The sequence below is a fragment of the Ochotona curzoniae genome, unplaced genomic scaffold (assembly GCF_017591425.1).
Source record: "Ochotona curzoniae isolate NIBS_2020 unplaced genomic scaffold, NIBS_Ocur_1.0 contig_2723, whole genome shotgun sequence".
Classification (NCBI taxonomy): domain Eukaryota; kingdom Metazoa; phylum Chordata; class Mammalia; order Lagomorpha; family Ochotonidae; genus Ochotona; species Ochotona curzoniae.
The window spans coordinates 15,185,469-15,199,911 of record NW_024465573.1 but is presented as its reverse complement, the minus strand read 5'-3'; the positions used below and the strand labels follow the sequence as shown (position 1 = coordinate 15,199,911).

Below are 14,443 nucleotides of genomic sequence, written 5' to 3'. Positions count from 1 at the left end.
TAGTACCTGTTGATTCCTTGTACAAAGGAGGAAATGAATGTTTTTGTCAATCTTGAGAATCTGAGAAGACTTTAATGCCAGGAAGTTAAATGTTACAGGATTAATTAGTAAGTTCAATTTCATTTTTTTATAACAATAGGAATATATTTTATCGACTACCAAACAAGTAAATTTCAAAATAAATGACAGATGGTCAAGATCAGGACTTTCATTGAATGGCAAAGCAGAAACCATCAGGAAGGCTTCTTGCAAACATATATCCAGTTTTATGAAACCTGAAAAGGCAGAATATCTACCTTAGTCTGGTTTATGTATACTATTTTCTGCATCCTTAAGATTAGCTGTATTGGCTGGCAAATGTGGCACAGGAGCTAAGCCTCCGCTCTGGGACTGTGCATTCCCACCTTGGAGGGGTCCTGGCTGCTCTGCTTGGAATGCGGCTCCTTGCTAAGTGCCTCAGAAGGGCCTAAGCTCTTGCGTCCTTGCCACCCACAGGGGAGATTCTGATGGAGTTCCAGGCTGCAGTCCCAATTTAGCCCCAACCTTCTCTGACTTTTGCGGAATGAGCCAGGGGACGGAAGAGCTCTGTCTCTCTCTGGGTAATTCTGCCTTTTAAATAAAATAAGTTAAAAAAAGGATTATCTATTTTATATTTTACAGCCTTCTGGCTTTCTTCATTTTTTAGGGTTGTAAATATAAGCTTAGTGTATTATGTTCTCAAAGCAGTTGAATACTTTAGAATATCTTACTCTTCATGGAACTTAAAAACACAGTAACCCCCCCAATACACAGGTTCATCATTAGAGAGAATGCCTGGATATGTAAATAAGAGCAAACAACATCGTCAAAGGGAAAAATAATGTAAAATTTCAAAAATTTAAAAAGCACCAAGAAAATGAAGTACAACACGAAGTTCATTTGAATATTTTACAAACTAAAAACATCCGTAAAAACAAAACACTATATTCATTGTCAAAGCAATCTTTTTCTTCCATTTCTTGACCAGGTTCCCTCTAGAACATTTCTCTAGTACAGTGAAAACGGTGAGACCAGACACTTTGAAAACATTCGAGAGAGATTTCATCTGTTTAAATCGCATTTTATTTACTTCAGTGATTGTAAGAGAAAGTTGGTGAGCAAGCCATTCACGGAAAGCGCAAATTAAGCGTCTGCGGATGTTAATTCCTACACCCAAAGCCCCTGTTCAGATCTTCAGCCCTGACTCGGGGTTAGGAGCGACCCAGCGCCGCGCCCAGACCTGCGCATGCTCTGTTGGTCGCGTAGCCTCCCGCCCTCCCCCAGTCGGAAGTCCGGGTTTGTTTGTGAAATTACGACCGTCGTAAACCGAGATTTCCTGACGGCTCTCCAGCTTTACGACGACAACAACTATGGCAGCCGCCAGTGGTAGATTTGAAAGTGAGAGGAGTATCGAAGAGCGGAAGGAACAGACCCGGCTCGCCAGGGCCGAGGCGTTGCGCCAGGTATTTGCATTGTGGGGCCTTTTCCTTGCTCGGAATTGCGTGGGCTCAGGGTTTGCAGGAGCTAGCCCTCCCAGCCCCCCTCTGAGTGAGTTGCAGGGTGTGTGCGAGGGTAGCCGCGGTCCCGTGCGTTGCTCAGGGCGCCCTGGTTGCCCCGCGGTCCCTCACTCTTTAGGCCGTCGTGTCCCTGACTGACTGCCGCCTGGTCCGCGCTCTCAGTCATTGCTGCTGTCTGAAACACCGTTTTCCCCAGGAACACTGGAAAGGCGTCTTGGAGTGGAATTCTTCTCACTGTCGGTGTGGCTTCCAGACTCCTGGAAGCGCTCCCTGACTGCGACAAGAATTCACTCAACAATTTATCTTCTTGCAGAGGTTGAGAAACATTGTAGTACTCATTAAGATGCCCTCGTGCAGAGGTAACATATAAAGAGAGAAGTAAAGTATGGAAGTATGTGCCAAGATAATAATTTGTTCAACATTTAAGAGGTACAGCCACGGAACGGAAAACTTGGAGAGCAACTTTGGGTGGTGCAGTGAGAGCTCCTGGCTCCTGACTTCGGATCAGCTCAGCTCCAGCCATTGGGGCTGTTTGGGGGTTGAACCATCGGGTGGAAGATCTTCCCCTCTAACTCTCCTCTCTGTATATCTCATTTTGCAATAAAAAGAAATCTTAAAAAACGAATGGAGACTTTTACGTGTGGTTACACGCGAAGTTTCTGTAGAGCAGTGGTGGAGAGGCAGGAAGGGGAAGGGATAATGCTGACAGGTAGACTTTTCTTTTTAAAGATTTTAAATTTATTTTTATTACAAAATCAGATATACAGAGAGGAGGAATGACAGAGAGGAAGATCTTCTGTCCAATAATTCACTCCCCAAGTGAGTGCAAAGGCCAGTGCTGTGCTGGCCCAAAGCCGGGAACTAGGAACCTTTTCCGGGTCTCTCACGGGTTGCAGGGTCCCAAGGCTTTGGGCCGTCCTCGACTGCTTTCCCAGGCCACAAACAGGGAGCTGGATGGACGTGGAACTGCCGGGATTAGAACTGGCGCCCATGTGGGATCCCGGGTGCGTTCAAAGTGAAGACTTTAGCTAGGCCACTGCGCTGGGCCCAAAGAGAGAGAATTTATAGTGTGGTGTTGGGTGTTGGAATGCAGGCATGGAATACTGAATGTGTGGTGGTTAGAGACCTGATAGCAGAAGGTTTTTTTTTTTTTTTAAAGATTTATTTTATTTTTATTGGAAAGGTGGATATACAGAGAGGAGAGACAGAGAGGAAGATCTTCCGTCTGAAGATTCACTCCCCAAGTGAGCACAACGGTCGATGCTATGCCGATCCGAAGCCAGGAGCCTCTTCAGGGTCTCCCACGCGAGTGCAGGGTCCCAAAGCTTTGGGCCGTCCTGGACTGCTTTCCCGGGCCACAGGCAGGGAGCTGGATGGGAAACGGGGCTGCCAGGATTAGAACCTGGCGCCCATATGGGATCCCGGGCGTGCAAGGCGAGGACCTTAACCACTGTGTCACTGCGCCGGGCCCTGATAACAGAAGTTTTTTTAACACAGTGTAGCTGTGGAGGTGGGAAAGGAAGGAATTCCAACCCTTATCAGGGTGAGAGAAGCAAGTGTTTCCGTTTTAATATCTTTAATAAATATTGATTTTCACATACAGAGAAAGACAGAGGGAGAGGGGAAAGGCTCTTAAATTCATCCCAATATTTTCTCCCTGATTGAGGATTTAACTCACTGGAAATTGGTAATGTGGAGAGGTTTTATTTCCTTTGAAATCTCTTCTATGCTTGGTAGCAGAAATTTTCTGTCCAGCATCACAGGAACAGACCATTCATTCATTTATCCAGAAGTACCTATCCTTAAAGTGAAACTTGGACCATTGATTCAAAAGAGTGTGTGAATGGTCTTGGACTAAGTTTGATAAATTTCCTTGATTTTTAGCATATATAAGATGTGTGAATATATTTGTCGTTTTTAGTATTTTTTTTGGGGGGGGGGTAGGATTTGTAGTTTGTGAAACTTTGCTTTCCTTTTTTTTTTCCTCTTGTTAAAAGAAATTAGATCAGTTGCCAGCATGTCCTTTGTGTTGGTGTAGGCTAAAGCCAACTTTGAAAAAGAAGAAAGGCGGAAAGAACTGAAGCGACTTCGGGGTGAGGATACATGGATGCTGCCTGAGGTGAATGAGCGAATTGAACAACTCTCACAGGTGAACACTGGCTTTCTTGGTACTTAGACAATACTGGAAGAAAAATTTCACAGAAAATTTTTATGTCACAGAGTTGGCACTGCTGGACAGTTTGATCTCTGCCGAAGTCACGTATGATTATTTTGGGTATTACAGCATTAGGCAGATTTTGTTCATTGAGTTGGCTGGTGGAAGTTTTAGCTCCAAATTTCTGGCCCACTTGTAGCAAACTTATGTCTTGATTTAGCTATTATTTTAGTTCCTCCCAAGCTTTGTTTTCTTTTCCTATAATGTTTTATTTTTGAGTAACATAATAGTTGTGTATGTTTGTGGAATACAATATAATGTCTTGATTTATGTGTATGTTTTATTTGATATGTCTATATATCTTGATTTATTTGTTTTTTATTGGCATTCATGGGCCTTACAGGAGACTTTTATAAAAAGATATGCATATTTATTTGAAAGACAGAACATCATAGAGAGAGAGAGAGAGAGAAACACACAGATATTCATCTTCCATCCATTGCTTCACGGTCCCAATTCTGGACTGAAAGCAAGAGTCAGGAACTCTAGTCAGGTCTCCAGCATGGCTGGGTGCCAGAACTCTAAGCACTTGGCCTATCATTATCACAGAACTGGATTGGAAACCTCACAGCTGGAAGCTGGTAGTCTAATTTTCTATGCTAGGAGCACAAGCTATGGCATAATGCATTGTAAGACAACCCCAGCTCTTACAGAATGCATCTGTAGGCTTCTTTGAATATGTATTTTTTATTTGGTTATATTGTTTTTCTCATCTTAAGACAGATTTAAAGTTTTTGATGTATAGTTTTTCCCCCCAAAATGCTTTACGTTATGGAAGATAAAACTATCTTACTTTTGTAACCTGTTGAAATAATTACTTATAGGAGCACTCTGTGAAGAAAAAGAAAAAAAAAGAGAAACATTCAAAAAAAGCAAAGAAAGAGAAGAAAAAAAAGAGCAAGAAGCAGAAATATGAGAAAAATAATGAATCAACCGATAGTTCATCTGTAAGTATGTACCAAAATGCATCAAAACAACCATTTGACAAGAAATTTCTTTGAAGGAATTTTGTATTGAAACTTAAAGCAGATGAAAGTTTCAGAAAAAAAAATGACATGAAGGTGTCTGGGAGACATGGCCTTCAGAGTTACCAGACTGCTAGGCTGTTTAAGCTTTTCTGTTGTTTGGTTAAGGGCGCTTAGCTCCCCCCTATTAGAAACACATTGTCCCAGATGATTTTCCCCTTTAGAAATGGGGGAAACATGGGAATTAAAAGACAAGTTTACTTTGGTACAAAAATATTTGAAAGCCATATATAATGTATTCATAGTGCACATATATATTTTTAAAGATTTAGTTATTTTAATTGGAAAGTTAGAGTTACAGAAAGGAAAGACAGAAAGATCCTTCATGTGCTGGTTCACTCCCTAAGTAGCTGCAACAGCTGTAGCTGAGCTGATCCGGAGCCAAGAGTCAGGAATCTCTTCTGGGTCTCCTATACAGGTGCAGTGTCCCAAGGCCTTGGGCCATCCTCTACTGCCTTTCTAGGTCACATGCAGGGAACTGGAAGGGAAGTGGAGCATCCGAGACATGAACCTATGCCCATATGGGATCCTGACGCATGCAAGGCGAGCACTTCAGCCATTAGACTACTGTGCTGGGCTCTTCATAGTGCACATTTCATGGACTTAAAAACATTTTTTTTAAAGATTTATTTTATTTTATTTTTTTAATTGGAAAGGCAGATTTTCAGAGAGGAAGAGAGACAGAAATTTGTTGGTTTACTCCCCAAATGGCTACAATGGCTGAAGCTGAATCAATCTGAAGCCAGGAGTTTCTTTCACATCTCCCACACGGGTTCAGGGTCCCAAGGCCTTGGGCCATCCTCCTCTGCTTTCCTAGGCCACAAGCAGGGTGCGGGATAGGAAGTGGAGCAGCCAGGACATGAACCAGTGCCCATATGGGATGCTGGCATGTGCAGGTGGAGGATCAGCCAATTGAGCCATTGTGCCAGCTCTTCATGAACTTTTTGAGGACACCTCACTTGCATAGATTTGAAAATGTTCGCACCCAAGTAAGCTTATATTTTTAATGCTGTTCTTATGAGCTTTTTGAAGTACCCTTGATACTTGTTTTAACTCATATTGTACATATATTTATATGTAAAGATAGAGCAGATTCAAACTGTAGCCAGTGAGCCTCAGCATTGAAGTGTGTGCAGTAAAGGCTTGTCTAGGTGTAAACTGGCCATGCAGCTGGGCACAGTGTTGAGCCCACCTGTTTTGAAGAATGCTGTGTGTGGACTGACATGGCAGCGAAAGTTTCTTCTTCACTGGATGGGGGCGGCAGGGCCAAGGACTAAGTCGTTCACAGGTCAGTTTCCTTAACCTGTGCTAGTGTAGAGCGTACCTCTGAGAATGCCTCACCCCTTGCCTGACTACCGAGAACTTGAGGCATCCACTTCCACTATTTTCACTTTACTCACGGACCCTTTCTTCTTGGCTAGAGTGAATTCCTAGGGCAGTTGTGTTATGGTTGCTCTCTGGATTCAGGAACACCTTTCCAGACCGTCAGTTTTGTGTGGACATTAGCACGGGCTTGAAATTGCCATCACTGTGGCCTAGACAGTGCCTGGGGGGTACCGCTTCGTTTGCTTGGTGCTAGAAGGAGATAGGGGAGCTTTTGGGATCTGGATTTTATATCCAGTATATTTTTATGACATTCCTAGAAATAAATCTCTTTCCTTGTAAATAAATGCGAATTTACCTTCAAAAAGAAAAAGAAAAAAGAAAATGAGAAAAGATGGTGTGGTATGATTGCTAGAGGAGTTAGGATTGTTGGGAAGTCTTACTGAGATAGTGTTTTTAGGGAAGGAGATATAACCAATATTGAGAAGAATGACAGATTTTTCCCCAGGAGAAATGGTTAGCTTTGATCATTGTTTCTTCCCACAATTGACTGTTTCTTTTGCTTCCAACTTACATCTAAACCAACTTACTAAGTTTTGCTTTTGTTGCTTGTACTTTCATGGTCCAATGCAGAAAGCTTTTGCTTATGTCAGTGTCTTGATGTGTCTCCTTACTATTCCAGTAGTTTCATTGTTTCAGAATGTACATTTAAATCTCTGATCTTTTTGTTGTTATCGTCGATGTTATTTATTTGAAGGGTAGAGTTACAGAGAGAGAGGGAGATCTCTGATGATTCACTTTGTTCCAGCCCAGCTGGAACAAAGCCAGGAACCAGGAGTTTCCTCTCTGTCTCCCGTGTGTGTATGGGTCTAAGGATGTGGACTGTCTTCTTTCACTTTCTTAGGAGCACCAGAAGGGAGCTAGAGCAAGTGGAACACCCAGGACTGAAACTGGTGCTCATATGGGATGCTGATAGCACAGGTGGCATCACATACCAGTATGACACTGTGCTGGCCTCAGATGTGTTGGTTTAAAATTTTTTCAATTATTTGAAAGGTGGGGGGGGAGAGAGAGAGAGAGATAAAAAAGTAGAGATCCTCCATCTGTTGGTCCATTCCTTAAATGGCTGCAGTGGCCAAAGCTGGTTTGATCTGAAATCAGGAGCTTCTTCCAAGTCTCCCATGTCGGTGTGTGGGCCCAGGCATTTGTGCCATCTCTTGTTGCTTTCCTAGGCATATTAGTGGGAATTGGAGCAGCCTGGATTTGAACTGGTGCCCCCATGGGTTGCTGATGTCACAGGTGGTGGCTTTAGCAACTATGCTGTAGTGCTGCCATATCTTTGAGCTTTTTGAGAGTTTCCTTTTGCTTGCACAGAGTGAGTGGTGAGGGAACATTACTGTTTTCACTCTTCTGCATGTGGGTGCCAAGTTTTCTTCAGATACTATCCTTTGTTTAGTGTGTTTTTGGCGTTTCTATAGAGAACTGATTCCATAGATTAATTTTTGGGGTCTGTGTTTTGTTCTGTTGCTTTATGAATTTGTGTTATGCTGGTGTCATGCTGTCACAGTAAGTCTATAGTGTGTCTTAAAATCAGGTCTGATGATACTTCCAGCTTTGTTTTGTTCAGAACTGCTTTGGCTATTCATTTGGCTATTCAGCATCTTTTGTGTTTCCATAGAATTTTAGAATTGTTCTAGTTCTGTAAAGAATGTCATTCGAATTTTGTTAGGGATTGTACTGAATCTGCAAATTGTTTTCAGTAGCATCGACATTTTTTGTGATGTTAATTTATCCAGTTCATGAACATGAAATGGGCGATCTAACTACTTATTTTGTGTCTTATTCAATTTTTTTCTATCAGTGCTTTTAATTATTGCTGTAGAGATTATTTACACACTTGTTTAAATTTATTCCAAGGCATTTTATTATTTTTTGTTAGTTATTGCAAATGGGATTGTTTTTCTAGTGTCTTTCTCACTGAGTTTGTTACTGATGTAAAGAAGTAGCATGATCCTAGTGGATGCAAGGCGAGGATTTAGCTTCTAGGCTATATCTGTGGTCCCGAAAGTCTATGTCTCTTAATATCATCTCTTTGGTGTTAGGATTTTAACAAATTTTGCGTTAAAATTTGTTTGTTAAAAGGAATATTCAGTATTCAGCTTACAGCATATGCCTTAGGTTCATTGTTCTTTGTGTTTCTACCAGATTTGAAATTTGGGACATTTTTATTTGGTGAAATGGTTTTTGTGTTTCATTGCTTTTTCTTGTGTCCTTCATACTGCCTCACAGGTTGATGGTCTCTTGTTCGCTTTCTTTTTAATCCTTTTGTTTCCTGTGCTTCAATTTGGACAGATTTATAACTACGTCATGAGCATCAGGTTTCCTGGCCTCTTGGTGTGTCTAGTCTGCTGTTACCCCTTCACTGAGATTTTTACTTTACGTATTATGTTTTTCTTTATTATAAGTTTTACTTGGGTCTCTTTGTGTATCTATAACTTGTCTCCTCTTTATGTTCTTGTGTGTGTGAAAGTCCTGATTTGTGATTTAGTTTTCTCTTAATTTCTGTAAAGCTATTTTGACCATGTGGTAATTTTTACTTGGATATTGAGCTTTGTGAAAATTATGTTTTGATTGTTTGATTTTACTGATCCTGTTTTTTTTTTTCTTTTAGCAGTTGTTTGTAATACTTGTGGAGCTTGTTTCTAGGTTTTGTGGGTGTGCGTCTAGAGTAGAGTGTGACCCTTGGGGTCCTCTGGTGACAGTCCTGGAAGAACAACAAGATTCCTACATTGTGGCTGGTCAAGAGCGGGCATGCCTGGCAGTGCTTCGTGAGCTGTGGGGATGTTCTGTTTACAGCTCTCCAGCGCGACCTCCTATGGCAGCTGTTCTTTGGCCTTTTGGACTCTTACCCAAAGCCTGAACCGCATATTGTGCCTCTTAAAATTCTAGGGATCTTTTATGTAGGTTTTGGGCACTCTTTCTCTGTGGAGTCCCTTTTTTACCTGTTCTTTGTCTTAGCATCTGTGCAGTTTGGATTCTGTCTCCTTAGCTCAGTGGAGTTGTGTTCTGTTTGAGTTGACCTCTGTTTGTATCACAGTCTGTAAAGTGTTTCTAGCTAGAAAACCAGGGAAAGTCTAATGCTTATTTCATTTGTTTCTCAGAGATTTTGGCCCTGCATATATGATATTTGGTGTCTAAAATGATTGCTTCACTCATGTTAAATTTTCATTTCTATTTTTATACATTTCTAGTCTTGTGCCATTCATTTTGTCATGGCTAGGAGCAGACGTTCTCAAGTTTCTTAGATTTTTTTTTTCCTGGTAGTACTTTTCTGTCCTTGTTCTGCCTTTTAAATTTTGATCACAAGTTAGGATTCAGGGTATGGTTAATTTTGAAAGTTGTATATGAAAAGGAGAAATTGTTTTGTTTCAAGACATCTAAATTAGATGCTGTAACAGTTCTTCAAGGCTAAAACGGAGATTAAAACTAAAATCAGGGCCCAGCCCTGGTGGCTACAGGTTCTTGCCTTGCATGCACCTGAATCCCATATGGCCGCTGGTTCTAATCCCAGGGTCCCTGTTTCCCCTTCAGGTCACTTTTCCCAGGTCACTCTTGTGTCCTGGGAAAGCAGCCGAGGACGGCCCAAAGCCTTGGGATGCTGCACCTGTGTAGGAGCTGGAGGAAGCTCTGGGCCCCTGGCTTCTGATTAGAGCAGCTCTGCCCATTGCAGCATCTTGTAGAATGAATCAGCAGACAGAAGATCTTCCTCTCTGTCTCTACTCCACTCTGTATCTCTGACTTTCCAATAAAAACAAAGCAAGCAAGCAAACAAACAAAAAGCTAAAATCAGTAAGAGAACTGAAGTCATAGCATGGGGATAGGGAAATGTTAGTTTTGCTGAAGTGTGTAATTGCAAATGGGTAACAAAATTAATAGAAGCAGAATGACAAGAGGGTTTTCCATAGATGTCTAGGTGTAGTGTTCTGCATATGAATAATAAGTATAATAAACTGTCACAGGTGAGTTTTTCATTCAGTTCCTGGCATTTAGTGCTTTAATCTAGGCAGCTGCTTCAAGTTTCTGACAAGGGCTATGGAAGAAAAGAAAAAAGGGGTTTCAGTTAAATTTCAGTGCATGGGACATGGGAATATAATTATGTAGGAAAAAGAAACATTTCAAGGACTCATTTTCTAATTTGATAGACATTAACATATAACTACATGATCACATAGCAGTACTGGGTGCTGAGAAATAATTTAATATTCAGTCTTATAGAGAAAATATTGCTTCAGTTGAGACTTAAAAATCAGGTGAATAAAGGTGTATCTGGCATTTCATGCATATGCAACTTTGAAAACAATGATACAGAATTATGAGATAACGTGGCACTTGTGATATACAAATATTAACTGTAGACAGTTTGAGAGCAGCGTATCACAGTGCAAGAGAGTAGGTAAAGGGAGATGAAGCCGAGAGTGATAGGGTTTTGTAAACCAAAAGCTTCTACTTTATTCAACAGGGAATGAGCCATCTAATTAGGTTTCACTGCATTTATTAGAAAAGCTCAGAATAGCTGTTGATTAAACAAGATAGAAGTTTAATTTTCTCTCATATGAAAGAGATCAGGCAATCTAGTGCTGTTATGGTCTTCTGGGACCAGGGCTTGTGGTGTCTCACACCCCCATCATTTTAATAGCTTTGCCTCTTAGTGCAGATAATAGGAAAGAAGATACTCTTTTCTTTCTTAATCTGACTTTGTAAACGTCCACGCAGTTGGCCTCCTTGGATACTTAATCTCACGTCTGGGCATATTACTTTCCCAAAGAACATTGGATTTTGTTGTTAAGAAAGAAGAATAACTCATTTTTGTGACAGGGCATCATAGGGCAGGGGTAGTCTGGTCAGATGTCTCCCTTGTTTCCTAAATGTATTTGGAGTCAGGAACCGGAGAATGAAATGTACTGGAGTTCAGGAGACTGGTGAGAGGTAGTAAGTTTCCATCTAAGGTGCTTTTAGAATGGAAAAGAGGGAGTTATGTATTTGGTTAAGCCTTTTGGTAGCTGGTTAGAGAAACCAAGCTTAAGTTTGTTTATACAAATAGAGGATTTCTCAGGGGCCGGTGTTGTGACGTAGCAAGTTAAGCCTCTGAGTGTGATACTGGCATTCGATATGGGTGTCGTTTGAGTTCCAACTGCTCTACTTCTGTTAGAGCACCTGGCTGATGCACCTGGGAAAGCCGGAATGGCCCAAGTGAATGCCTCCTGCATGGACAGGGGAGAGCCTGAAGAAGCTGCAGGTTCTTGGCTTCAACTCTGCCCAACCTCGACCTCTCTGGACATTTGGGAAGTGAATTAGTGGATGGAAGGGATGGAAGATTATGTCTCTTTCCCTCTCTTCCTTTTCCTTCTCCCTTCCTTGTCTCTTTTTTTCTGTAACTCTGCTTTTCAAATAATTAAAAAAAAATGCATTCCATGATGGGGGTAAGGTGGGAGATCAGTTCTTCTCAGGAATGGCTGTAACTAGAATCAGGAATACTCTTGCTGTTTTTCATTTTGTTCTTCTGAACCCTTTTTAGGGATTGATTTTTTTTGTGTGTGTGAATTCCATTATTCATAGCAGAGCAACCATTGCAGTGCCCTTTTTTCTTATTTTTAATCCTTCATTATTATTTTTTTAAAGATTTATTTTTATTGGCAAGGTGGATATACAGAGAGGAGAAACAGAGAGGAAGATCTTCCGTCCAGTGATTCACTCCCCAAGTGACCGCAATGGCTGATGCTATGCCAATCCAAAGCCAGGAGCCTCTTCTGGGTCTCCCACATGGGTGCAGGGTCCCAAAGCTTTGGGCCGTCCTCGACTGCTTTCCTGGGCCACAGGCAGGGAGCTGGATGGGAAGTGGAGCTGCTGGGATTAGAACCAGTGTCCATATGGAATCCTTGTGCATGCAAGGTGAGGACCTTAACCACTTGTGCCACCGCGCCAGGCCCAATCCTTCATTATTTTTAAAGCTTATTCTTTTTGTACGTTTACTCATCTTTTAAGTTATTTACATGGCAGATATCTTCCATCTGCTGACTCATTCCTCAGATGTACACAGCAGCTGGGACTGGGCCAGGCTGAAGCCAGGCTCTAGAAACTCCATTTCAGGTTTCCTACATGCATGGCAGGGCCCCAAGCACCTATACCTCTGCTGTCTGTCAGGCACAGCAGCAGGAAGCTGGTTCAGAAGGCAGAGGTTGTAACTTGATCCCAGGTACTGTGACAGGGATGGTGGTGCCCCAAGCCTAGCTTAACCTACTGTATTGCCATGCCCATCTCTTTGTTTTAGATCAGCCCATCTGGACTTGATTTCAAATTCCTGTGAAATGATTTAGATTAATTTGAATTGGATCCAGTACCTACTGTTCTAACAATACCTGTGTCTAAAGATGGAGGCGGTCCACCCTTTACAGTTACTTGGTATTCACTGTATTGCATTTCTTGTAACTATTTTGGAATTGAAGATAGTAGGCTTAGATGGGTGGGCAGGGTAATAATGAGTTTTGCCTTGGGGGAGGTGGAGTGTGATGCCTAGTAACTCAGTTCAGGGGTATAGTTGGAGAGACAGGTTTTATAGAGGTGACTGGATTGAGTTTTGGATCCTACTGAGTTCAACATGACATTCAAGGATAGTAGGTGGTTGGTTACATTGCTGAAATTTGATTAAATTTGAGACTTCAGCACCTTTGGTGGCAGTTCAAGCTATTGGAGTAGATTGAAATGATGCGAAGGAACTATTTTGATAACAACAGCAAAAAAGATGTTGTGGGTAGAGGGTGGCACCCCAGACAACATGAGATGGTTAAGGACTGGTCCAAGTAGGAAGAATATTTGAAGGAGAAGAGAAAGAAACAGAGTAGGAGGAAAACTTGAAAGTTAAGGAGGTGAATCAACAATGACCCTAACTCTTATTTTTTGTTTAATTTGACAAAGTGGAAGCCAGTAGTGAATATGAAGAAGTTATTTATGAGAATAGTAGCCATGTTTTACATTTTCAAGAAATGTATGAAGGCATTGGACATAGATCGGTCTTTGAAGAAGTTCTTCTTAGAATGGAAATCAGAAAATGAATTGACTCTGGAGAAATACACAGGTTCAAGGAAGATACTCTTTTCTCAAAGAAAAAGAACAAGTAGGAAGTACTTGAATTTATATCTAAACCATTAGGAAATTTTGGTTACCATTGTAAGAGAGAGGTAATTGGTAGAACAGGATTCAGAAATGGTTAAGTAAAAATGTCTGTGGGAGGACCTACCTTGAAAAGGAAGAGTCAGTAGAAGGTACATGTAGGCACAACCCCATTTTTTTCTGGACCAAGCAGGAGGAGAGATTATTTGATGAAAGTTGGAATGAGATGGAAGTTGGTAGAAAGCTTGAGAGGTTATTGAGGAAGATAATGATATTTTTCCAGGTGTTAAATTAGCTACTTGGGGATACAAAGTAGGCAGAAGCAAAAGTAGCTCCTATTTCTTTGGACTATATTGCTTGAAGAACATTAAGCACATAAATATAAAATTGGAAAATATTTCAACGGAGAGTAATTAAAAGAATGGAAAAGAGAACTGAACCAAGATTGGGAGAGGAATTCTGGTTTGCATTGAGACATTCTCACTTGAGGGCAGTTTGTGGATCGTGATGGTTGGATCATTCTGGAGTAGGAGACTGCTTACGGATATGATGGTGAAGCAGTTGATGGTTGCGGTTAGGAGATTTCCAAGCATTGGTCAGAAATATCTGAAGTTACAGAAGACCTATGATATAATTCTGCGGAATACCAATTTTTAAATTATTTTACTTTGATCTTAACAAATTGGCATTTACCCAAAGAACATGCTGATTTTCTTAGATTATAAACTCCCTTTGTAATGGATGACACAAGAATTGGGAACCAGATTTCTCTAAATTAGCTTGGTAATGTAAATATGAGTAGGTCTGTTTTTTATATATACATATATACACACACATACACACATATGTATATATAGTGATTATTTTAAAATTGCAGCTATAAATCAATGCTTCTAAGGTTTCCATAAATCAGAATCAAGGCCTAATTGAGGGAATGAATGAACAAAATCTGCTTTAGCTTGGGAAGCATTTAGCAGTTGGGGTGGCAGAGCAAAAAAAATGTTTATTCTCTGTGTATTACATCTTTTGACAGATATGGGTTCCTCAAAGGAAACTTTAGATAATTTTCCAGAACTTGTAGACAGATAATTAGGTTCTTATTGTGGTTCTCACACTTGAATACGATGTTGCTTGGTCAGATTACTTAATTTTGGGAAGTTTTCCTAATTTGTAAAAAC

General features: G+C 41.0%; 1 protein-coding gene across 1 annotated transcript in view; it reads left to right on the top strand.

Moving 5' to 3' along the window:
• Nucleotides 1–1,364: 1,364 nt before the first annotated feature.
• CWF19L2 (CWF19 like cell cycle control factor 2) overlaps nucleotides 1,365–14,443 on the top strand; it is a 78,944-nt gene continuing 65,865 nt past the window's right edge. Inside the window, exons 1-3 of the mRNA XM_040976882.1 lie at nucleotides 1,365–1,481; nucleotides 3,574–3,684; nucleotides 4,575–4,697. Coding sequence (XP_040832816.1) covers nucleotides 1,389–1,481; nucleotides 3,574–3,684; nucleotides 4,575–4,697 — 327 coding nt within the window. The 5' untranslated portion in view covers nucleotides 1,365–1,388. The remainder of the gene's footprint in view (nucleotides 1,482–3,573; nucleotides 3,685–4,574; nucleotides 4,698–14,443) is intronic.